General features: G+C 39.7%; 1 protein-coding gene across 8 annotated transcripts in view; it reads right to left on the bottom strand.

Annotated features, from left to right (window-relative positions):
* Positions 1–25,031, bottom strand: part of ANKRD44 (ankyrin repeat domain 44) — a 211,517-nt gene extending 186,486 nt beyond the window's left edge. For 7 of the 8 annotated variants that reach the window (XM_067470726.1, XM_060780951.2, XM_060780959.2 and 4 more), the window contains exon 1: positions 24,840–25,031. In XM_067470726.1, coding sequence (XP_067326827.1) covers positions 24,840–24,866 — 27 coding nt within the window. In that variant the 5' untranslated portion in view covers positions 24,867–25,031. The remainder of the gene's footprint in view (positions 1–24,839) is intronic. The other variant, XM_060781005.2, reaches the window with a different exon arrangement.
* Positions 25,032–27,740: the final 2,709 nt, after the last annotated feature.

The raw sequence follows: 27,740 nt of genomic DNA, 5'->3' as shown, positions 1-27,740 counted from the left end.
AAAACATCACGAGGTGCTTCATAAGAGTCAGTGTTAAAATGTGCTTGCAAAACCCTGACTTCCTCTTAACGCTTGTGCAGCAAATGATATTTTTGAGGAACTAAGAAGCAATTGGGGGGGGGGGGTGTTTGGGAACAGAAATTTCTGTCTGTATATAAATTGTGGACAAAAAAATAGTAAAAGGCTCAGTGAACCTGGTTTCTGTGGCAAGTCCTGCAGTGAACTATTAACAAAGTTTTTAAAAACCTGGGTCAGTCTGCACAATATCTGTTAAAGATGTTTGTTCTAGCAGAAATGCAATGATCCTACCACTGTATTATGGCTCAAAGTGAAATGTTAGGTTGGATCTACACTGCCATATAATCCAGTTTCTGAATCCAGATTATTTATTTATTTAAAAACATTTATACCCCGTTCTTCTCAACCTTTGAAGAGGGACTCAGAACATATCATAAAATGCAACCATATGCATTAAAACAGTTACATACATTAAAAACAGTTTGCCAGATTAAAATTGTGATCCATATCCATAACAGTTATATACATTAAAAACAGTTTGCCAGATTAAAATTGTGATCCACTGCAGTCAAATAATGTCTTATCTTCACCAGTAAATCGGTCTATTCTTCAAACACTTGATCCCATAGCCAGGATTTAAGTTTCTTCTGGAAGGTCAGGAGGGAGGGAATGGATCTAACCTCATTAAGGAGGGAGTTCCACAGCCAAGGGGCCACCACCAAGAAGGCCCTGTCTCTCATCCCCACCAAATGTGACTACAATGGTAGTGTGACCAAGAGCAGGGCTTCCCCAGATGATCTTAAGGCCTTTGGTGGTTCTTTGAGAGAGAAACGTTGGACAGGTAAACTGGGCCGGAACCTTTTAAGGCTTTATAGGTTAAAACCAGCACTTTGAATTGTGATCGGAAGCTAATAGGCAGCTAATGGAACTGATATAACAAGGGAGTTGTACGTTCCCTGTACCCCACTCATGTGAGCAACCTGGTTGCCGAACGTTGGACTAGCTGGAGATTCCGAGCAATCTTCAGAGGCAACACCACATATTTGTTTTGAACTGGATTATACTGCAGTGTAGACTTATATAATCCAGTTCAAAACAGACAATCTGGATTCAGAAACTGGATTATATGGCAGTGTAGATGGGTCCCCGTCCCCCTCATTCTCTCTCAGGCCCCTTCTACGCTGACATATAAGATCCAGATGATTTGCTCTGAATTGGATTATATGGCAGTGTAGACTCATATAATCCAGTTCAAAGATGACAATGTGGAGTATCTGCTTTGATAATCTGGATTATATGGCAGTGTAGAAGGAGACACACAATTTGCAGCCTTTTGGGGCCTGCAAAAGGATTTAGCTTTTGGGAAAGGAGTTAACCCTAGCCTGGAGATGTCAATGCACTGCCAATTTTTTCCCCAGTAATGATTTTATCGTGTAAGTAGAAACGCAAGGTAAATATCATAAAGGCACCCGATCCTGTCTGTTCTTAGAAGTTAAGTAGGGCCAGCCATGGTCAGGAATTGGACTAGATACTACCAATAAATACCAGGTATTGTAAGCACTACATTTCAGAAGTAGGAACTGACCTGGCAATAGCACCATTGCATTTCAGCACTTGGATGCCAGCGCTAAAGAAAATGCAAGATGAATATAGGAACAGTTGCAGGAAGCTTGGAAACACCCACGTCTAGCCTCTCACCAACTCGTTTCCAAAGCACGACACTCACAACTGACATGTGTCACCTTTTTGTTGGTTATTTTTAGGATTTAAAGCCAGGAGAAAATCTTGGAGGGGGAAGCAACGAGAAGCGACATCAAATGGCACAGTATAAATAGCTGTAATTAACCTTGTCTGGATAAAATTAGAATACAGATCCAAACAAAGCTAGGGATTAATCTGTCAAAAACTAAATTTGTTAGCTCACACTTCTCCTGGGTTCTTAAAAGTATGCATTTGAGTAAGTTTAACGGCAATGGTTTGAGTAATGATTAACATTTTATATTACAAGCTCCCCATACTTCAAGATCTGAAATATGGTCACATTCAAATTCTAATTTCCTAAGAACATTAATTTGTGTTAATATTATAATCACAATGATTAGACTGCAAATATTAGAGATCTGCACAGCCTTAGATATTCAGACTCCTATCGTTTTAGGCCTCTCCTATACTGCCACAAAAATCCAGATTATCTGCTTTGAACTGGAGTATATGGCAGTGTAGACTCAGATAATCCAGTTCAAAGCAGATAATCTGGATTAATTGGTTTGATAATCTGGATTATATGGCAGTATGGAAGGCACATGAGAGGTAAAAGAACAAAAAGATGTAACCTCTTCTGCAAGAAGAGATATGGATTACCAATCAATGGTATGGGAACCTGTACAAAAGGGAAAACAAGTGTATGCTGAACAGACTACGAACAAAATAGAATACTTTATTGAAGTCCATCTATTTAGTAGATTATATTCCCAGCAAATATTGGAAACTCCAATTCCCAGACACACGACAGCTTCTACGACCAACATTTTACTCACAAGGTTAATCACAAAGATTCGTAAATGCATATTGAACAAAAAGACTGAACCAAAGCTGGTGACTTAAAGATTTTTAATGGTGCCACGGTGGCGCAACAGGTTAAATTGTTGAGCTGCTGAACTTGCTGAGGGTTGGCGGTTTGAATCCATGGGATGGGGTGAGCTCCCTCTGTTAGCCTCAGCTCCTGTCAACCGAGCAGTTCAAAAACATGCAAATGTGAGATCAATAGGTACCGCCTCGGTGGGAAGGTAATCGGTGCTCCATGCAGTCATGCTGGCCACATGACCTAGGAGGTGTCTATGGACAGCGCAGGCTCTTCGACTTAGAAATGGAGACGAGCAACACCCCCAGAGCTGGAGATGAAGGGAAAACTTTTAGGGTTTGCCTTGTGTCTGTATATGCTGGAATCCACCCTGAGTCCCCTCAGGGAGATAGGACGGAATACAAACAAATAATAATAATAATAATAATAATTATTATTATTATTATTATTACTATCATCTTTATATGCCTAATTTTATGTCACCTTGTGTGAACTTTCACTCCCAATCTTTTCATCTGCAAAACATAATAGCTGATTTCCCAGAGGTTTCAAAACACCGCAACACCTTCCAACCCAGATGATCTGGCAGAGACAGGATAGTTTAATTTGATCAACGTCTGAGCTGTCTCGCACTTGGTTACATAATTTGTGCAGTTTGGTGGTTGCAGATTTTGATGTGTTTGAAATCTTTATTTTATATGGATATAAATTAGCTTTGGATGTCTTCTTTTCCCACAATAGAAGCATGCAGATTCATTACCTGGCTCAAACTTAGCTCTTTTATTCCTTTCTGATGGACAATCGTTGCATCAGTTATCCAATCAGAGGTTTACGTGTTATCTTTTTGTTCTAGTGTTCCGCCTCGTAGTTTAAGATCCACCAGGGAGGCCCTGCTCTCGGTCCCACCAGCCTCGCAAACACGTCTGGTGGGGACGAGGGACAGGGCCTTCTCGGTGGTGACCCTCCGCTTGTGGAACTTGCTCCACAGCGAGATTAGATCAGCATCCTCCCTCCTTTCCTTTAGGAAAAACTGAAATTGTGGTTTTGGAACCAGGCCTTTGGCTAGCAGGCATAATATTGGATATTGAACTGGACCATATGATTGTGATAATAATGGAAATGGCTATATGATTGTTTAATGTTATAGTTTTTAAGTTATTGTGTATTTATGGTTTTATATTATTGTTATACTGTGATTTGCGGCATCAAATTGTTGCAGTGTTAGCCGCTCTGAGTCCCCCCTCGGGGGTTGAGAAGGGCAGGGTAGAAAGTTTGTTAATAAATAAATAAAATAGCATCTAGTCCACATTCTTTTACCTGTTTCTCGGGTGTCTCTAATGTACTAATTCACACAGTGACTTGAGGTCATTCTTTGCTGTTTTTGTTTACATTCTTTAAAGGAATATATGGCATTCTTCCTGGCATTTCCCTTCTTACGTTACAAAATAAAAAATGGGCAGATATTGTCGTGAATCTTAGGCTCTATTTTTTACCGTTTTGAGGTCCCCAAGTTCTATGTTCTTGTTTAATTATATCTATCTATCTATCTATCTATCTCACACTATATAACATTATTTTTGTTCCTGGGTTATAAATGTCATTTCCTAATTGGTTCTATCATATAAACATGGGAAAAGTTTTTTAAACTGTCAAAACTTTGTTTTGGCGGGACATCCCGCAGCACATTTTGCTCTAGTTTTTCAATAAATTTCTCATTGGATCTCAACCAATTCAACATTGTTTGTGGCAGCAACAAAAACAAAGTTTCTGGAGTAGAACAACTACTTTCAAAGTAAGGACCACACAATTAAACAGGAAACACTTTCAAACCAGGAACAGAATTTTCTTTTCAAATGTTCTTAGATGACCAGAATTTACTTGAAGTTCCCAATTTTAGGACCTTTCACCTGATGTCTACTAGGCGTAGAGCAGTTACGGTGGTGGCTCCTTAGCTGTGGAATGCCTTGCCAGCGGGGACACGAGATCTCCGAGATTTACTATCCTTTCGCAGAGCTTGTAAAACTTATTTATTTAGGCTGACATTTGAACCTTGATGATTGAATTCTTCCTTGATTTTAAATGTTATGTATTACATGTGTATATTGTGAACTGCTCTGAGCCTTTGGAAGTGGCGGTATACAAAATTGATTAATAAATAAAAATAAATAAAATAAATAAGTAAAGTCCTTCTGGCCTGTAGCACCTCACCAATAAACAAAGCAAAAGGTAAATTTATATGCAGATGATGTATTGCTTTTTCTAAGTAATGCAGAGATCTCTTTTCCAGAACTCATGCTCATAGTTCAGATCTTTGATATATAAACTGGCTTCCAAATAAATACTAAAAAAATCTCAAATGCAATGCCCTTAGATCCACAGCAGAAATAGCAAAAAATTAACAAATGTTCAATTGCATTCTTCTGGATTCATTTACCTGTGACTTATGCTTTAATTTATTGTTTGGGCTTGGCCTCATGTAAGCCGCCCCGAATCCCCATTGGGGAGATGGTAGCGGGGTATAAATAAAGTTTATTATTATTATTATTATTAATAATAATAATAACCCCGGTGGCACAGTGGGTTAAAGCCCTGTGCCGGCAGGACTGAAGACCGACAGGTCGCAGGTTCGAATCCGGGGAGAGGCGGATGAGCTCCCTCTATTAGCTCCAGCTCCTCATGCGGGGACATGAGAGAAACCTCCCACAAGGATGATAAAACATCAAAAATCACCCAGGCGTCCCCTGGGCAACTTCCTTGCAGACGGCCAATTCTCTCACAACAGGAGCGGTTGCTCCTGACATGACAAAAAAATAAAATATATTATTATTATTACTACTACTACTAGAGATTTAGCTCAAACAGTGCCACTTAATTACAAACCAATCACAAAATGGGTGAGATCAAAAAACAGATTAAGCCTTTCAAAAACTACTCTTTTGAAACTGTTTCTGCTCCTGCAACTTTTATTTTTATTTCAAAGTATACATCTGTGTCCTTCTAATAAATATTATAAATCTTAAAAGGCAAGTCCTTCTAATAATTATTATAAATCTTGAGAAACAGTCACCAATAACTTGATTTTTATGGGAACTCCCACCCACAATTTTCCAAAAATGTTAGGTATATGAAATCTTTAAAGTGGACAATGAGCAATCTCAGACATTTTTATGATGCCTTTGAATAAAATCAATTTATTACATAACTAGCTGTACCCACCACGCGTTGCTGTGGCCAACCTTCCCTCCCTCTTTCTCTCCTCTTTTCTTTCTCTCCTTCCTTCTTTCTTTCTCTCCTTCCTTCCTTCTCTTCCTCTTCCCTTCCTTCCCTCCTTTTCTTTCCCTTTTTCTTTCTCCCTGTTCTTCCTTCTCTACCTTACTTGGACTGCAACTCCCAGCTGTCCTCCTGACCAATCTGTCTACCTATCAATCTATCTTCATCTAATCTATCTATTTGGAGGATTGCTGGGAGTTGTAGTCCAGGAATAGGAAATTGGAAATATGCAGAGACTGAGATGCTCTCAAAGAAATCCAAGGAGAAGAAAGCTTGCATTTTGGAAGCAGTGATTTTGGATCATCCTCTCCTAAATGGGCTGGTCTAGAGGATGCTGGGAGCTGTAGTCCAGAAGACAGCGTGGATATGCTATTGTATGTTTTGTTTGCCAGGGGAGTAATTTTTGCACATGCACAGTAGTGGGATTTTTTTTATGTTTTTGGCTTTTTAACGCCCTTCTGCTGAGTTTTTCAGTAGTTTTATGAGTGATGGTCATTCGTTGGCCTGATAGGTATATTGTGTCCAAATTGGGTGTCAATTTGTCTAGTGGTTTTTGAGTTATGTTAATCCCACAAACGAACATTACATTTTTATTTATATAGATTAAACGGGAAGATTCTATTACATGAGTAAAGATAAAGGTTTCCCCTGACATTAAGTCTAGCCATGTCTGACTCTGGGGGGTGGTGCTCATCTCTATTTCTAAACCGAAGAGCCGGCGTTGTCTATAGACACCTCCAAGGTCATGTGGCCAGCATGACTGCATGGAGCGCCGTTACCTTCCTGCTGGAGTGGTACCTATTGATCTACTCGCACTTGCATGCTTTTGAACTGCTTGGTTGGCAGAAGCTGGAGCTAACAATGGGAGCTCGCTCAGTCTGCAGATTCAAACCACCGACCTTCCAGCCAGCAAGTTCAGCAGGTCAGTGGTTTAACCCGCTGGAAACCATGAGACAGACTGGAAAAATAGAATGAAACTGTTGCAAAAAGAGACATTATTTTAGAGTAATTATCAATTTAGAGTCAGAAACCCATTTCTGCAAACAATAATAATTATATTGTAGAAATGAAAGCATTTTAGCACCTAATCTCTTGCTTATATCAATTGTTTTACATTGCAGATTCTTTACTATGCAAGACCTATATATAAGAAGTAGACCTGACACCAATAACCAGAATGCAACGAATAGTTTCCATAATATAAACTAGTCTAATAGTTTGAAATGAAGCCGAAAGGCTATTCAATGCTAATCAAGGTGGCCAATTGCAGCAGTCACACTTGCCTCAAGCAGACAAGACTTCTTTCTCCCACCCTGGACATTATTCCACAGATATATAAACCCCACTTGCCTAGTTTCCAACAGACCTCACAACCTCTGAGTATGCCTGCCATAGATGTGGGTGAAACGTCAGGAGAGAATGCTTCTGGAACATGGCCATGCAGCCTGGAAAATTAACAGCAACCCAGTTTGAAATTATGTTTATGAAAATAGAATGTTTTATGAAAAAATGTTTTATTTGGTTAATTGAAGAGACTTATGAGCAGGGGACTAAAACCTCAAGGAGAGGCAGGAAGCAGAGCCTGAATTAAAAGATCTCAGAGTCAGATTAGTTGAAAATATAGGCTACTCCTTCATTTAAGTCGGAGTCAGCACTCACAAAAGAATGTACAACTAAATTAATACGCAGATGGTATCTCGATCCAGAAAGGGTGGCGAGAATGATGAGCAACACAACATTAAGATGCTAAAGGGGCTGCAGTGACAGGGGAACCGACTACGCAGCTTGAATGCCCCAAAGTATGTGGTTTCTTGCAATTACTAAACAGGAAATAAAATTCTGCTCTGGGCTCTTAATGCTTTCAATCTTTCTCGCTGGCTGCAAAATGTTGAAACATAAAGATTTAATTTCCTTCTTTATTGCAACATCTAGATTAGAATTTGAAAAAGAATTGGAAAACAAGACACCTCTTCTTAGAGAGATGGTGGCGAAGAGGAGGGGACTTGTGGTTGATGGACCCTTGTTGATAATATAAAAACGTTGGAAAAGCAAGTAAAATGAGAGGCGTTTTCTAAGAAACGCTTTTGCTTTACTGTGTATCTTAATAACAGTACACAAGCAATATACTGTCGAAGACTTTCATGGCCGGAATCACTGGGTTGTTGTACGTTTTTTCGGGCTATATGGCCATGTTCTAGAGGCATTCTCTCCTGACGTTTCGTCTGCATTTTCCTAGTTCCAACAGACCTCACTACCTCTGAGGATGCTTGCCATAGATGCAGGTGAAACGTCAGGAGAGAATGCCTCTAGAACATGGCCATATGGCCCGAAGAAAACTTACAACAACCCAGGACACAAGCAGTTCCCAAGTTACAAACATCCAACTTACTAATCACTCCTAGTTAAGAACAGGGGTGAGACAACAGGAAGTAAAGTAAAGGTAAAGGTTTCCCCTTGACATTAAGTCTAGTCATGTCCAACTCTGGGGTGGGGGTGTGTGCGCATCTCTATTTCTAAGTCAAAGAGATGGCGTTGACCGTAGACACCTCCAAGGTCATGTGGCCAGCATGATTGCATGGAGCACTGTTACCTTCCTGCACAAGTGATACCTATTGATCTACTCACATTTGCATGTTTCTGAACTGTTAGGTTGGCAGAAGGTGGGGCTAACAGTGGGAGCTTACCCCGCTCCCCAGATTCAAACCACCAGCGCTGACCTTTTGGTCATCAAGTTCAGCAGCTCAGCACTTTAACCCGCTGCACCAAAGAGTATTTAAAAAAAAGAAAAGGTAAGAGCAGCTTCAGAGACACAAGTCTATGTACCATTCTCTTCTCTGAGGATAGTAGCAAAATGTGAGAGTTCCTTGGAGAACCTTAAAAAGGCACTGACAATAATAATAATAATAATAATAATAATAATAATAATACTTTATTTATATTCTGCCCTATCTCCCCGAGGGGACTCAGGACGGATTACAGCACACATATACAACAAACATTCAATGCCGATTATGCAATTAACAAAGACAGACATTACATAAACAAAGGTAAAGGCTTCCCATTTTTTTTCAATCTCCGGCATCTGGAGGCTGTGCTTGACTCCGGCTATGGGAAGGTGCTGTCAATCCATCTTCCATGCCGAGGAGCTTTGCTGTCTTTAGACACTGTCCCAATCAAATCGCCAGCATGTCCGCATGGGCTTCTTTTATTTCCCCCCGCCAAAGCTGTACCTATTTACCTACTCACATTACTGTTTTCTAACTGCTGGGTGAGCAGACACTGGGCTGACAGTTGGGAGCTCAACCCAACCTGGGTTAGATTTTCTGCAGATGATTGTTTAACCCGCTGTGCTAAAGCCCTGCTTCTTCTACTCTCTACAATGCCAGTCCCTTTTACACTGGTAGTGTCTAACCTCGATAATCCAGATTATCAAAGCAGATAATCCACATTATCTGCTGTGAAGTGGACTATGACTCTACATGGGCTCAATGCTATGGAAAACTATGGGAGTTGCAATTTTGCTCGGTCTTTACCCTTCTCTGCCAAAGAGTGCTGGTGCCCCACTAAACTTCAAATCCCAGGATTCCATAGCGTGCAGCTAAAGTGGTGCCAAACTACATCAATTCTACAGTATAGATCAGTGATCTTGGGGAAGGCTATATCAGTGGACACTCCTGACATACACACCTCGACAGGCAAATGCACATAACACTTTTACCAAACCATGCTCCTCCCTCTTTGACAAGTTATAACTGTTCAAGGGATTAATTAGTCACCTTCTGGAAAAGGTATGCTGAACTGAGCAGATACCTTTCGAAAGAGCTGTTTGATGCATGCCGGTCATGCCATTCATCTTTTCCTTGAACCCAGTACTGTAGGCACACGTTTTTTCTTCTGTGCACAGAGAAGCCAGAGACAGATGTCTTCTCTTAACTAATAAAAATCACTGTGACTGCCTGCCTTCATCCAAATGAAATGAACAACAAATAAATGTTCTCTGATTATCTAGGTCTATGTTCAAAATAAAATCACATGGATTTTTTAAAAAAGCGTATGGAAGATTATAAACATTTCTTTGCAAAGCCACCTGTTTTTATTTTTAGCGTTGCTGTTCCCGCTGTGAATGCTCCATGTGGGTTGCATATGTGTGTGTGTTTTTGCCAGGAAGACTAAGCCAACGGAAGCAAACGAATGATTACAGAGGGAAGCAAAGGTAAACAGGTTTTCAGATGGACATGACATTGGGGCAAACAGTTGTGTCCACGGCACCACTGATTTTATGTCCCACTTGTTGGCTTCCTCATGGCCCACTGCAGCCACAGGATACTCAACGGACCTGTGATCTATCCAATACAAAATCAACACTGCAGCTCTTTATATCCCTTCTCCATGGTGTTGCCTGTTGCTTTTTATTGCGTAAGACATATGATAAAATGACACACACTCATACCATCACCACCACTATTTCAATATGCAGAGATAAACTGGACAGGACACTGAATATCAGGCTGGATCTATACTACCCTATATAATAATAATAATAATAATAATAATAATAATAATAATAATAATAAATCGGAAACTTCTCAAAGCACAGCAGACAAAGAACCAGTACAAGAAAACTGTACTACAAACCAGAGCTGACAGATGGCAAAACAAAGCATTGCATGGACAGTTCCTAGACAAAACTGAAGGAAAAGTTGACAAGGATAAGACCTGGTTATGGCTCACAAGAGGAACCCTGAAGAAGGAGACACAAGGCCTGATTCTTGCAGCCCAGGAGCAAGCCATCAGAACAAATGCAATTAAGACCAAAATCGAAAAAGCAGCTGATGACCCAAAATGCAGACTGTGCAAGGAAGCTGATGAAACCATGGACCATATCCTCAGCTGTTGCAAGAAAATCCCACAGACAGACTACAAACAGAGGCACAACTCTGTGGCTCAAATGATTAACTGGAACTTATGTCACAAGTACCACCTGCCAGAATTGGTGGGATCATAAACCCGCAAAGGTCATGGAAAATGAACATGCAAAAATACTGTGGGACTTTCGAATCCAGACTGACAAAGTTTTGGAATGATTGCGGAAAAGAAAAAAGTCTGGATTATTGATGTCGCTATACCAGGTGACAGTCGCATTGGGGAAAAACAACAGGAAAAACTCAGCCGTTATCAGGACCTCAAAATCGAACTGCAAAGGCTCTGGCATAAACCAGTACAGGTGGACCCAGTGGTCATTGGCGCACTGGGTGCCCTGCCAAAAGATCTCAGCCAGCATTTGGAAACAATAAACATCAACAAAATCATGATGAAAAGGCCACCTTTCTTGGATCTGCATGCACCATTCGGAAATACATCACACAGTCCTAGACGCTTGGGAAGTGTTCAACTTGTGATTTTGTGATACGAAATCCAGCATATAGATCTCATTTGCTATGACATACTGTGTTTTTGTGTCAGTAAAATAATAATCTTTATTTATACCCCACCACCATCTCCCCAAAGGGGACTTGGAGCAGCTAACATGAGGCCAAGCCCAAAATTACAACAAAATAAAATATAAGTACAGCAAAATAAAATACAAAGAGGCAAAAATACTATCAAAATAAATACATAACATAACAAAATAAAATAAACAGTTCCAAAATGACAGGAAAAATAAATGGAACACAGATCCCAAGATCACATCCCAGATTATTTTTTATCTCAGATTATTTGGCAGTGTATACTCATATAATCCACTTCAAAGCAGATAATCTGTGATCAGCTCCTGGAATATAAGGACAGTGTAGAAGGGGTCTTACTTCTAGTATTGTAGTCCTGAGGCTCTTAGAGTATGTTATTTCTCTGCCATACTCTAGGATTGTTTCTCTGCAATAATTGAAGTAAGGGTAACACCACAGGATGACAACACTGTATATTTAATGCGGTTTGACACCACTTTAATTGTTGTGGCTCAATACTATGGGGTCCTGGGAGTTGTCGTTTGGTGAAGCACCTGCACTATTTGGCAGAGAAGGCTAAAGAACTTGTCAAACTATAACTCCCACAATTTCATAGCATTGAGCCATGGCAGTTAAAATAAGCACACCGAGTTCCTTATTGCCAAAGATCACTCTGGAGTTAAGGGGACAGCTCCAGTGTACAGCTAAACATTTGCAACCCAATCTACAAGTATGGAAAAGTACTTGCACCTTCCTGCTTTCTAAACTATATCCAGGCTGGGGATATTTCTAGATGGTTCTTATCGTTCCAATCAAAAGACATTTTCATGCAATTTTTCTGCCTCTTACTCCTTAACAAATTTTCCATAGTAAGAAAGGTTGTTGTTGTTGTTTTTAAAGAAGATAGAAGCATTAGGTGCACAAGGAGTAGAAGCACAAGGAGATCGTCAGTAGTGCAATGGGTTAAACCCTTGTGCTGCTGAACTGCTGACCTAAAGATTGGCAGTTTGAATCCACAGGACAAGGTGAGCTCCCATTGTTAGCCCTAGCTTCTGCCAACCTAGCAGTTCGAAAGCATGCAAATGTAAGTGAATCAATAAGTACTCCTTTGGTGAGAAAAGGCAAAAAGATGCTCCAAGGAGCCATAGTGGCCACACGACCAGATGTCTATGGACAACGCAGGCTCCTCGGCTTGGAAATGGAGAAGAGCACCTCCCCTAGAGCCAGAGATGAGCACCGCCTCCAGAGCCGGAAATGAAAGGAGAAGCCTTTGCCTTGGTCTGTGTATTTGTGTCTCATTAATATTTCATTATAACAAGGCACTGGATGTTTATATGCTGTAATCCACTCTTGAGTCCCCTCGGGGAGAAGGGCAAAATATAAATAAAGTGTTGTTGTTGTCTTCATTTGATGAATGCAGATGAGTAACAGACCAGTAAGAACCTTGACTAGAGGCACCTGGAGACTGGGCATAAATTAACTATTTTTAATTAATTTTTGTGAGGGTACCTTTTACTACTTCCCACCCAACTTTATGCAATGCAGGGATCCTGTGCATCCTCGTGCAAAGAGGATCTGTGGCTTGCTATTCTCATTTTGCAAGCACCGCTCTGCAGAAGGAAGCGGAAGTGGGCTCCTTTGAACACAGTTGTTGCAATTTTCAGTACCTGAATGGAGAAGTAGGCTAAGTAACACTAACATAAATGAGCGGAGCTGCGGGATTCCTTTTATTTTACACCCTTCCAATCCCATTGAGCGATTTCTCAAACACAAAACAAAATCAACAGGACAGAAGACTGTCTTGGGCATTTTATCAGTTGTTTTGGTCAGCGGGTGGAATTGTTTCAATGACTACAACTATCATATTATTCTTTTATCGCAAGTCAAACATTGGATTGGTGCTCAAACTTCTTAGCAATTCAACGTCCAGGCACATCTTAAAGATACTCTTGAGAATAGGTATCATGAAACTATCTGGTTGTCATTTCTGAATAGACAAACATATAGCATTGCACTGTTAAGATGTACAGCCTGGTCCAATGATTATCAAGACAATTTAAATCATTTTATTAGCCATTTCTTTTTAATAAAGTTTGTTAGGCACATTGAGCACTATTTGGAGGGGGAATGGGGGGGGGGACATGATGTAATCATATTGGGATATGCTCCATTTCTGAATATGATTCTGAATGAGTCCCAACACGTGATGTTTGTCCCATTCTGTCAATAATCTTTTGGAATCCATCACAGAAGCAAAGTAATTGCACATGAGATTCTAATCATTTTTTTATTTACAACCACAATAATAATAATAATAATAATAATAATAATAATGAGAATGAGAAGAAGAAGAAGAAGAAGAAGAAGAAGAGGTGGTGGTGGTGGAGGAGGAGGAGGAGGAGGAGGAGGAGGAATATATTTTGCAGCCAACAAACGCCAGCGAGGTCAACAGTACCAACTAAGTCAAAACAAACTGAGTCAGAGTATGGTCACAAATTTGGAACAGGTATATGAATGTAAAGTTCTAATCATCCTCCTCTCCATATACCAATGAACAGAAATAAGTTTTGTTTTTTTGAAGGAGAAGAGGGAGGGGACGTTTTTATTTCTTTAGGGAGGGAGTTTCAGAGGTGGGGGGCAATCCCGGAGAAGACCCTCTCTCTCGTTCCCGCTAGTGTTGCATGAGACAGTGGTAGGACCGAGAGTAGAGCCTCCTCTGATGACTGCAGTGTCCAAGATAGTGTATACAAGGAGATGCAATTTGACAGATAGCCTGGGCCTGAGCCTTTTAGAGATTTAAAGGTAGTAACCAGTACTTTGTATCTAGCCCAGAAGCAGACCGGCAGCCAGTGGAGCTGCCGCAACATGGGAGTGGTTCTCTTCCTGTGTGGAACTACTTTTAGTAATATGGTCACAGATCTTTGTAGTAATTGAAGCTTCTAAACTGTCTTCAAAGGCAGTCCCATGTAGAGAGCATTGCAGTTGTCCAGACGGGATGTGACTAATGATTTTATACATTGCTGAGGTGCTGTTTTTCCATGTAATCACAAAATCACTATGTATTGTGTCAGCTAAAATCTTACAAGAACGGTAGTTCGAGACTTCCAGGCTATGTCACTGCGCAATATTAGATTTTTTTAAAGTGACTTAGGGAGACATTAGAGTGGATTTGGAGAAGCCAGCTTCCGTGTGTAACGAGTCAAAGGACAGTATTTTCCAATCGAAAGAATCATAATAATCGGATGTGATGGGGAGAGTATGCGTTCTGTCTGAAGACAGTATACATTTAATCCTTTAAAAATACGGGATGCATACTGATATATAACGGATTGTATTCCAATATGGGAGCCCCTGGTGGCACAGTGGGTTAAACCGCTGAGCTGCTGAACTTGTTGACCGAAAGGTTGCAGGTTCGAATCCAGGAAGCGGCGTGAGCTCCCGCTGTCAGCCCCAGCTTCTGCCAACCTAGCAGTTCGAAAACATGCAAATGAGAGTAGATCAATAGGTACCACTCTGGGAAGGTAATATCACTCCATGAGTCATACCGGCCACATGACCTTGGAGGTGTCTACAGACAACGCCGGCTCTTGGGCTTAGAAATTGAGATGAGTACCAACCCCAGAGTCGGACACGACTGGACTTAATGTCAGGGGAAAACCTTTATTTTTATCTTTATCTCAATATGATAAATCCCTTTAAAAAACAATAAATACACGTTAATACTAATACGTATTACTTCTTAACTTAATACTAATAAGTAAAGTAAACTCTGTCCATTTCCTTGCAGAACCAAAAGGTACAATGTTTGGCTTAGCAAAGTCCTATGTGTCAAAATAGCCCATGATTAGTCACAGAGCTCTTTGCATCAACCTCCATGCAACAAACCACAAAGAAACCACGGAGGTCCCACCCTCTGCACCACCAAGCAGAGGTTGGTTTTAGATGGGACCTCAGCCCCCCAAAATGTTTCAAAAGGTGTCTCGCAAGCCCTGGGAAAACAAATGTCAGATGTCTCAAGCTACATGCACCTTGAGAAAACTATTGTGTCACATCCTGACCAAACTGCCAATAGTTACAAACCCTAGCAAATGATTTGCACATACACGTGCACTGTCTGCTGCTTCTAGCATGAATTTATGTCTTGTGTAGAAAGTCACAAATGAGAAATCGCCACCAGCTCTTTCAATGCTTGATTGGGGGGGGGGGGGGATGTTTTAAAATAAGATGTTTGCTATCTATTTGTTTTATACACATTTAATTTTTTTAAGAGACAATATCAAAATATTATGTCTCCAACAAAACTGTCCACACAAGATTGTCAGACATGATTCAAACTTAACAAGGTTAAAGAATGAAGGTGAAAAGCAGCCTATCTCCACTTCAGTCTGTTGTTTGCATAAGAAGGTGGCTTTATCTTTGGTCAGAGCTTGGAAAGTTACTTTGCTTGGACTACAAGTGTCACAATTCGCTAGCCATCAAGGCCACGACATCATAGTTATGCTGTGTTATATGTGTGCAGTATGAAAGGATCACACTTGTTCCAAAATCAGAAAAGTAAAGGTGATGTAGAAATAAAGTTTCAAAGTTAGGCCTGATGCTCTGGTCCTCATTTAAGTCTGCAATTTGGACCCTGACCCAAGATGCATTGACTGAATGTCCAAACACCTTAACTCCTTGCTTAGTGCGATAGTTCCCTCGACTTACAAATCCATACGACATTAATCTGTTCATGATATTCCACTTACTTACACTATGTAACACAATTTTTGTTCCTGAGTTATAAATGTCATTTCCTAATTGGTTCTATCATAAAAACACAGAAAAGGTTTATTACACTGCAAAAACTTTGCGTTTGTGGAACATCCTGCAGCACATTTTGCTATAGTTGTTTCAATTAACATTTCAAAGAGTCTCAACCAACTCAACATAGTCCGTGGCAGACACAAAAACTTAAGTTTCTGGAGTACAGCAACTATTTTCAAAGTAAGGACCACACAATTAAACAGGAAACAACACTTTCAAACCAGGAATAATAATAATAATAATAATAATAATAATAATAATAATAATCTTTATTTGTACCCCGCTACCATCTCCCCAAGGGACTCGGCGCGGCTTACATGAGGCTAAGCCCAAAGTACATCAACAGTAAAAGCAATAAGAAAACAATCAATACAACAGTTAAAATAAATCTCATAAACAAAAGTGAACAATAAACAGTAACAATAACAACAAGCATTTAAAACCTATGGCTGGGCCAAATGCAATAATTTAAAATTTAAAAAATAATGCTGGACATGGACAAGGTAGGATATAACTGGGATAGAGTTTTCAGGTAGAGATGGGGCGTGCAGACAATCCTAAATCAGTGATAAAGTGCATTTAGGGACATATTGCTGAGGGTATTTCCTTATTCTGGGAAGGCACACTGGAACAACCACGTTTTCAGGCTCCTCCTAAAGACTGCCAGCCTTGGAGCATGTCTGATGTCCCTGGGAAGCGAGTTCCAGAGTCGAGGGGCCACCACCGAGAAGGCCCTCTCCCTCGTCCCCACCAATCGTGCCTGCAATACAGGTGGGAGCGCGAGCAGGGCCCCTCCAGATGATCGAAGAGATCATGTGAGTTCCTACACAGAAATGCGGTCACGCAGGTAGGCGGGTCTGCTTTGATAACCTAGATTACATGGCAGTGTAGAAGGGGCTTCTGTTTCTTTGGGGCCAATAACAATACAAAATAACAATTATGGGGGTAGTAAGGAGATAGAGAACATTATTAGCTGGACCCCTTTCCCCCCCCCCCCCCCCAAGTATTCTGGCAGCCAGTTTTTTTGCTTCACTGTCAAATTGTATTTCCTCCAATCCACCCTATTCACCCAAGTAGAAACTTTTATCCCAAACTGTTCCTGAAACCTTCTGTTTTTTGTTTTTACAAGGCAGAAAGGAGTGGAGGAGGAAGAAGGAAAGTCCATACAGGTGACGAGCAGGTCGAACGATGATGTAATTGGCACCCGGGTTGCCCTATTTCCTACATCGACCTCTTAAGCTGAAGCAAAGCCCTTGGTTCACACCAGAGTTTATTCTGATCTCTAGGAATGTCTGGAGCAAATGTCCTTTTCTCCCCCCGCACAGGCTTCGTAAAGGTCTAAAACCTTTAGAGCTTTAATTCCCAAGAAGATTGCATTAAATACCTGATTTCAAGTGCCAAAATGCCACCCTTTATCAGCTCTCGCACAGGCGCCTCCAATATGAACTGCAGAAAGGATGTGCAATTGGCAAATCCTACCTGGATCTTCTGATTTATGAGACTCTGGGCTACACAAAGAAAGTCCCAGGGGTGAAACCATTTCGCCATTCCATTCGTCAGAAACATTGAATGGGAAAATGAGGCTGGACCAAGGGGCGAGTCAAAAAGGATGCTGATAAACATAGCTTTGCTCGTACAATTCTGCAAACGTGCACTGGAAGGCAACACAGTGTACTTCCAACTTATGAGATTAGGGGCATCGCTTCCATTCTAAAGTTTTCACATTTCGCAGAAGCAATATAAACACAGCATTCGTTTCAATGAGCAGTGGTGTGTGTGTTTGTGTGTGTGTGTGTATATGTATATATCTATATATGTCTGTGTGTGTGTGTATGTGTATATGTGTGTGTGTGTGTGTGTGTGTGTGTGTGTATGTATACAGTCATTCCTCTACAATTGTAGATTTCATGATCCACAGATTTTCCCTCTAGGTCCTTCAGTATGACTCTATGGTCAACTTCTTCCAGTAATGCTAAATAAAGGACTTGGAGATTTCAAGAGAGAACACATCTCTACGAATCTCTAGGCCCTTCAGTGCGATTCTGAAGCTACCTTCCAGCAGATGTTAACCATAGAATCACAGAGTTGGAAGAGATCCCAAGGGCCATCTAGTCCAAGCCTCATCTATGCAGGAAAAGCACAATCAAAGCACCCCTGGCAGATAACCATCCAGCACCTATTTAAAAGCCTCCAAGGAATGAGCCTCCACCATCCTCTGAAGCAGAGAGTTCCACTGCTGAACAGCTGTTACAGTCAGGAAGTTCCTCCTAAGGTTCAAGTGGAATCTCATTTCCTGTCATTTGAACCCATTGCTCTGAGTCCTAGTCTTCTGACAAGTTATAGTAGAAAATCTACAAAATCCTAAAGAGGCATTCTCTCAGGTAGAAAAAAACGTTATTAATAGTTTTTTTGCTCTCATGGGGGTCCTCTGCCCCTAATAACAACAACAACAACAAAACTTTATTTATATACCACTCTATCTCCCCAAGGGGACTCAGAGCGGTTTCCAAGTTACATAGTCAATACATACAAAGAGAACAGCATGAACATAAAATTAACAAGACCAAATAAGCATTAAAAACCACAATAGCACATGTATTTAAAACAATCCTGCCTGTTCAAGGCAGTTTAAAGGGCCAGGCTGGGCTAGTGCGACTTTAGAGGGCCCAGGAAATTAGGTAGAGTCTATGGCTGTAACTCTAGTGAATGTGGAAGGCTCACTGTATATATGTATGTACGTGTGTGTGTGTATCTATGTATCAATCTCTAAAGTGGTATGTAATATTGTAATGCTTGTAGTATAGACATTATGAAATTGACATATGGTTTACTCAAGAGACAAACCTCATGAGTCCATTAGGTCACCAAACTAAGGCCCACGGACCAGATGTGACTCTGATAGTTCACTTACCCACTCCGCCCCCATCCTAAACCTTAGACTTAGGATCACCCCAAGCCTGAAATGTTTTGAAGACACAAAACAACAACAATTATAATTAACTTGGATTTCTCATCAGCCAAAAGCAGGCCCACATTTCCTACTGGTAAGTTTTATTTTTCTCGTGTCAGGAGCTACTTGTGAAACTGCAAGTTGCTTCTGGTGTGAGAGAATTGGCTGTCTGCAAGGGGATGACCAGATATTTTACCATATTTGTGGGAGGCTTCTCTCATGTCCCTGCATTAGAAATTGGAGCTGGCAGAGGGAGCTCATCCACACTCTTCCCCAGATTTGAGCCTCTGACCTGTCAATCTTCAGTCCTGCCAACACAAGGGTTTAACTTACCGTAGCCAGGATTTTGATTCAGGGGGTGCTGAGTTTGATTGGGGAGGGGGGGGGGGCTGAGGATCTGCCCTAGCAAACCTTTTGTATTGTTATCCCAATACCCCATGCATATGGGATATATTGAGCATGGTGATCAGATCATGATATGAATAAACATAACAGTTTAAATAATGTAATAGTAAGGCCTTCTCGAGGACCACCCTGAGAATTTCGGGGGGTGGGTGGGTTGAAGCCCCTCAACCCCCCCCCCCTCCAGCTACATGCCTTGTTGTTGTTGTTGTTCATTCGTTCAGTCGTCTCCGACTCTTCGTGACCTCATGGACCAGCCCACGCCAGAGCTCCCTGTCGGCCGTCACCACCCCCAGCTCCTTCAAGGTCAGTCCAGTCACTTCAAGGCTACATGCCTGGTCACTGGTAAATTTATGTTAATTAAAATTGTTTTTCATTCTAAATATTGCATTGTCCTTTCATGGTTTTGGTTTTGTTTTTTTTTTTTGCACAATAAACAAGATATGCCGTGTGCATAAGAATTTGCTCATTTTTTTTTCAAACAATAGTCCCCCAAGTCACACCCAGTGCGTTTCCATGGATGAGTGGAAATTCAAACCCTGGACCCCACAGTCCTAGGGCCCTTCCACACAGCCATATAAGCCACAATATCAAGGCAGAAAATCCCACAATATTTGCTTTGAACTGGGTTATCTGAGTCCACACTGGCATATATCCCAGTTCAAAGCAGATAACGTGAGATTTTATTCAGCTGTGTGGCAGGGGCCCTAGTCTAACACTCAAACCATTACATCCTATTGGCTAGTGTTGGGGCTCTTTGCTATGGCCCTCTTTTCTTAATTATCCCCAAAAAAACCTTCAGAGTTTTCAATCCAATCAAATGCTGAAAGGCAGGCAATTGTTGTGACAAATTTATTTGATCAAACCACCTTGCGGGGTGGAAAATGCTGAACTGAATTGAGGTGCCATTCAGCTTTAAGTTTTAAGCATGATTTTTAAACTCATGCCCTGGGTTTTAATCTCTGATTTAATATGTACTTGTATTTTATAGCAAAATGTTTTCATACGTACCTTTTATAGAACTACATTTTATAAAAGTAGCGCAGTGGGTTAAACCCCTGTGCCGGCAGGACTGAAGACCGACAGGTTCAAATCCGGGGAGAGCGCGTATAAGTCCCTCTATCAACTCCAGCTCCTCATGCGGGGACATGAGAGAAGCCTCCCACAAGGATGATAAAACATCAGAACATCCCCTGGGCAACATCCTTGCAGACGGCCAATTCTCTCACACCAGAAGTGACTTGCAGTTTCTCAAGTTGCTCCTGACATGACAAAATCCTATTGGCTTTCAATGAGACTTACTCCCAGCCTTAAGGAGTCTAGTTAAGTACCATTTCAAGACAGAAAAACTCAAGTGATGGGTGACCACAACCTTAATTAACTCTTTCAACTTGTTTTATTGCTACCACTCCCAGGAGTAAACAGCAGCTCTTTGGGAGGATCATACATGCAAAAAAAAATACCTGGCATACTCATACATATGAAAACAAATATATATATTTTCAGTGTGAACAGCAGCAGAGAAGGAACAAATGTTTTGGGGAAGGAAGCCATTCTTAGAGCACAAATTCAGCTTCTTTGTAAACCTAAGAGCATAATATTTATTTGTAAAGTTATACTCAAATGCACACAAGATCATTTTACCGCAATCTAGCCGCATATCTAAACCCGCCGTAATTCTCACTACAGACATATGTGCTTTTTTGTCAAGCGTTCAGAAACTGCCAGATGGAAACGTCCCCCCATCACATTTCAGAGCACACAAAGAGTATATAGACCTTGGGCCAAACCTTCACAGATGCTTTTTGGGGGGGAAAAACCCCTATTAAAAGGGGTGTGATGATGTGCTAGGAATCCCTATCCCTTTCCCTAGAAAAGGAGTGTGGTTTTTCATCCTTCCTGTTCCGATAAGAGATGCCGAGCAACGATATACAAGGCTAAGCTTTGGCTCTGTTTTCGGTCTTTTCGGATGAACTCATCATATGACAGGATATTCCCCCGCATCCTGCCAGGCTACTGAAAGAAATCCTTGTAAATGAGGGTGGAAGGGAGAGGCCTGATGCTATTAAATCCACTCTATCCCATGTTTAAAAATAATAATAATAAGGAAAAGGTTCCCCCGATTGGTTAAACAAACAGCCTATGAGAAGGGGCCTCCCTTTAGGATTCTGGCTCATGAAAGGACGCATAAATATTTGAGCTTCCTCAAGCAACTGGGGAGCAGCCAATTAACACCCCCCCCCCCAATGCAGACAGATGGAAAATGTCAAGCCAGGGAACGAAGAAAGGTGAATTTAAACCCTTGGGCAAACCCAAGGGCTGCAAAGCTGGAGGCACAACCTAATGCAAGGCAATGCCCTCAATTAATTAAAACATCTCTGTTCTCTAGACACAGCTGGGAGTGCATCCACACTGGAGAATTAATGCAGTTTGACACCACTTGAACTGTCACGGTTCAAAGCTTCGGAATCATGGGAGTTGCAGTTTTGCACAGTCTTTGCCAAAGGATGTCTGTGCTCCACCAAACTACAAATCCCAGGGTTTCAAAGCATTGATGGGTAAAGACTGCAGGATACACCCCCAGCCATGCCAGAGATCACAGAGGATGTTTTAATTAATCCTATCATGGTTACAGAGATATTTTTTTTCTCCTCTCCCTCGCTTCCCTCCCCACCCCCAGGATGCAGATGGAGGAGGCGGCAGAATAAAAAATGTGGAGGGATCTCAAGTTCAAGGTGATCAAGATACAAACCAACCTACCACAATAATCCCTACTGGTCCAATAACCATCCCAAGGCATGAATATATATATAGATAGATATAGATATAGATATATACACACACACACAAACACACACACAGTGTATACATACATACATATACATTACATACACACAGGGAGAGAGGTGTTTATTATTGCATTAATGCTATGAAAGCCTTCTCCAGGATTTTGACAACTGCTTGATCTCCCCAGACAATGAGAGAAACCGGATTTGCACGACAGAGGAACAGGAAGGCCTAATGATCATGATAATGATTAATAATAATAATAATAATAATAATAAATGGAAAGTAATACAATAATGTGCATACAATAATTTTTAAAATAAATAAATAAATGTCATATTGATAAAGTAATATGTATAAAATAATAAAAGATAAGAAACCAATTGAAATTAAATAATTATTCAACAATATTAGTAATTTTTTACAACTCTTGATCTCACAGGGCAATGAGAGAAACTGGGTTTGTACAGCGGAGGAACAGGGTGGCCTGATGATGATGATAATAAATGGCAAAGTGATAAAATAATATGTACAAAATAATAAAATAAATATTAAATATGGGATATTGATAAAGTAATATGTATAAAATAATAAAAATACTAAGAAATCACTTTAAATTAAACAATTATCCAACAACAATATGAATAATAGAATATAATATTATAAAATAATAAAATAACAATCGTCATATTTATAAAACAAGGTTATAATATAATATAAAGCAATAGTACTGATAAAATAATGTGTACAAATAATAAAATAACTGTCATTGAGCCATTATTCCACAATAATATGACTAATATAACAATGTTATAATATTTATTATAAAACAATATAATAATGATTGTAATATTCATAAAACAAGAATATAATATAAAACAATAGTACTGACAAAATAATGTGCACAAAATAATAAAGTAATAAAATAACGGTCAATTAGCCATTATTTGACAACAATATGAATATAACAATGTTATAATCTTTATTATAAAACAATAAAATAATGATTGTAATATTCATAAAACGAGGATATAATATAAAACAATAATGTGTATAAAAAGTAATAAAATAACTGTCAATTCGCCATTACTTGACAATATGAATAATATAGCAATGTTATAATATTGATAATATTATAATATAATACAATATACTAATAATAATAATAATAAATAATATAATTATTTTGTATTAATTTTTTTTTGTCGTGTCAGGAGTGACTTGAGAAACTGCAAGTCACTTCTGGTGTGAGAGAATTGGCCGTCTGCAAGGACGTTGCCCAGGGGACGCCCAGATGATTGATGTTTTTATCATCCTTGTGGGAGGCTTCTCTCATGGCCCCGCATGAGGAGCTGGAGCTGATAGAGGGAGCTCATCCGCCTCTCCCCGGATTCGAAACTGTGACCTGCCGGTCTTCAGTCCTCCCGGCTTTATATTACATTTGTATTACATTTGAATTAAATGTAATATTACTAATAATATTACAGTATAATGTTATACTGTGCAATGTAATATATAATATTATTATTATGCTATGATAATAATATAATATATTGTATTTACTTTTTACTTGTAAGCTCTCCTTCGGGGTGAGAAGGGCGGCATATAAATGTCATAAATAAATCAATAAATTGTAAAACAATAAAACAATTATATTCATAATATTCAAAAAACGAAAATATGTACAAAATAGTATAATATAAGACAAGAAGAAAGCAATAATATAATAAGAAACAACCATACAATATAGTCTAATATAAAACAATAATATAGCATAACATAATACAATGATATAATATTATAATATAATATTATAAATAGTATATAATATATAATATATAATATAAAATAGTATATAATAATATAATAATATATATAATATATAATATATAATATAAAATAGTATATAATATATAATATATAATAGTATATAATATATAATATTATAAACAGTAATAATAATAACATAATATAGTCTAATATAAAACAAGAATAATATAGTATAATATAAAACAAGAATAAAGCAATAATATAATAGAAAACAACCCTACAATATAGTCTAATATAAAACAATAATACAGCATCACATAATACAATGATATAATATTATACATAGTAATATAATATATTATAGTATGCTATAATAAATAATAATAATACAGATGGCTGGCCTTCTCCTCTCCCCTCCTGCCTGGATCCAAAGCTATTAAAGCTACTGGGGGAAATGGGAAGGAAATGGGAAGGATGTGAATCTCCAAAAATGCCTTCTCAAGGAAGAAAGAGAGGAAGAAAGAAAGAAAGAAGCCACAGAAAGGCAATGAGCAGAGGGATCCCCTGCAAAGGAGCCAACCCTGAAAGGATGCCTTTGCAAGGATCAAGCCCTGGAGATGGGAAGCCAAGCACCCACTTCCTCTCCAGAACAACAATTACAATCCAGCAGCAGCAGCAACAACAACAACAACATGCTGCTGCTAATGCTTCTTCAGCAGCTCTGGCCATTCAGCCTTTGCAGCTGAGCCTCCTCCTCTCTGTCTCTCTCTCTCTCTGTCTGTCTGTCTGTATGTGTCTCTCTCTGTCTTACCTGGTCGGTGAGCTTGAGGACTGCCATTCCCTCTCCTGGCTCAAAGGCATGGACTGGCGGTCCTCCTCCTGGATCAAGGAGAGAGCGAGCCCGTGGCTGCTGCTGCTGCTGCTGCCGCTGGTCCCTGGCCAAGCCCGCTCTGGCTTCGGGGCACTGACATCACCCCCTGTAGACACACACACACACACGCACCATATAGCCATGCGCAGCGCAGGCAGCCGCGCTCGGATTGCGCCACAGCGCCCCCTGCCGAGCCCGGCCGCAAAAGCGCCTTCGCACCGCCCACCCGCCTGGCCGGGAAAGCGCTCTGCTGCCCCCTGCAGGACCGGCCCGGGAAAGCCTTTCCTTTGTGTCTCACCCGGCTTTCTCTCCCTAGCGTCCAGATATATAGATTTCCATCACACTACTAGAGAATGATTCCACTTAAAATCCGGTTTCTTTCTCCTACAGAATTATGGGGTTTGTAGTTTAGGGAGGCTGTTCAAGGCTTCTCCCTAAACTACAAACCCCAGTGTTCTGCAGGAGGCAGTGGATTCATTCTCTAGTGTGAGATATATAGATGCACCCACACACATACATACTATATAGCTGTAGTGATGCATATATATATATATATACTATATAGATGTAGTGATGAATCTACATATACATACATGACATATAGATGTAGTGATGCATCTATATATACATATATACTATATAGATGTAGTGATGCGTTTATATATACATACATACTATATAGATGCCATATAGATATAGTGATGTATCTAAATATACATACATACTAGATGTATTGATGCATCTATATATATACATATATACTATATAGATGTAGTGATGCATTTATATATACATATATACTATATAGATGTAGTGATGCATCTACATATATATACATGCCATATAGATATAGCGATGTATCTAAATATACATACATACTAGATGTAGTGATGCATCTATATATATACATATATACTATATAGATGTAGTGATGCATTTATATATACATACATACTATATAGATGTAGTGATGAATCTACATATACATACATGCCATATAGATATAGTGATGTATCTAAATATACATACATACTAGATGTATTGATGCATCTATATATATACATATATACTATATAGATGTAGTGATGCATCTACATATATATACATGCATACTCTATAGATGTAGTGATGCATTTATATATACATATACACTATATAGATGTAGTGATGCATCTACATATATACACACGCCATATAGATATAGTGATTTATCTAAATATACATACATACTAGATGTAGTGATGCATCTCTATATATATATACATACTATATAGATGTAGCGATGCATTTATATATACATATATACTATATAGATGTAGTGATGCATCTACATATATATACATGCCATATAGATATAGTGATGTATCTAAATATACATACATACTAGATGTAGTGATGCATCTACATATACATACATACTATATAGATGTAGTGATGCATCTATATATATACATACATACTATATAGATGTAGTGATGAATCTACATATACATACATGCCATATAGATGTAGTGATGCACAAACTTCACAGGGGTGTTTACCCCTTCCCTATGCTATCCAAAGCACTATGCATATGCATATGTATGTGGTTGGAGTTACACTGTTTCAACGTACATACAAATCCATGAGCATGTGGACTATTTCAACAGAAAGGAGGAAACCATGAAAATGAATAAAATCTTGCTGCCAGTATTAAAAAATCATAAAATCAGGACAGTAAATAAAGAACGACACTCAAAAACAGGGAAATTCCGGACAATAAACAATCAGGGCCAGCTAACACCTCCCAACAAAGGATTCTCTCAACAAAGGATTCACCCTCGCAATCGCGTCTGGTGGGAACAAGAGACAGGGCCTTTTCTGTGGTGGCCCCCTGGCTATGGAACTCTCTCCCAATTGAGATCAGATCTGCCTCCTCCCTACTGACCTTCATGAAGCTAGTGAAATCCTGGCTATGGAACGAGGCATTCCCAGAATGATGGCGGAGACTGGCAATTTACTCAAGTTATCGACCACATATGCGGCTGAGTGGGACATGATAAACGCAATGGCTTTTATGTATTTTAGTCTATATGTATTTTAATTTATTGTTGATGTACGATGTTTTAGATTGTATTGTTAGCATTGATTCCTTGCTGTTAGCCGGTTTGAGTCCCTCTATGGAGGTAGAGAAGATCGGGATACAAAAGTTTTAAATAAATAAATAAATTCTCTCAGGCAGGAGGCAGCCAGGCTTTGAAGCTGCAAGGCCATTCAATGCTAATCAAGGTGGCCAATTGCAACATTCACACTTGCGTCAAACAGAGATCTTTCTCCCACAGGTATATAAATTTCACTTGCGTAGTTTCCAACCTCTGAGGATGCCTGCCATAGATGTGGGCGAAACATCAGAAGAGAATGCTTCTGGAACATGGCCGTACAGTCCGGAAAACTCACAGCAACCCAGTGATTCCAGCCATGAAAGCCTTCGACAACACATATATCCTATCTTGTTCGTAACTTGGGGACTTCATTTATTCAGGACTGGGACACATGTAAATTAATTGGACATTTAGATGCTAAGCTTGCAGACTGTGCTTGTGTTGTTCAAACTAATAGCCGTGGGAAAAGATTGCTAAATCATCATTGCTATCCGTAATTATTGTTAATGATGTGCCTGTTTGGACAAAACACGGTCCTTCCGATAGAAGGGGCATGTTGTATCTTAGTCTTTAAATCCTGCCAGATCTCCATCCAAATCTTTGTCTGCAACAGAAAGGAGCAGCTGAGATTTGAACTAGAGACCTGAATGCCAGAGATTCCAGGGCCAGAAGCTGGTAGAAAGTCTAGACAAAAGTATGC

The sequence above is a fragment of the Anolis sagrei genome, chromosome 1 (genome assembly GCF_037176765.1).
Source record: "Anolis sagrei isolate rAnoSag1 chromosome 1, rAnoSag1.mat, whole genome shotgun sequence".
Classification (NCBI taxonomy): domain Eukaryota; kingdom Metazoa; phylum Chordata; class Lepidosauria; order Squamata; family Dactyloidae; genus Anolis; species Anolis sagrei.
The sequence above is the reverse complement of the archived record's forward strand: the minus strand, read 5'-3'. Positions and strand labels throughout refer to the sequence as shown.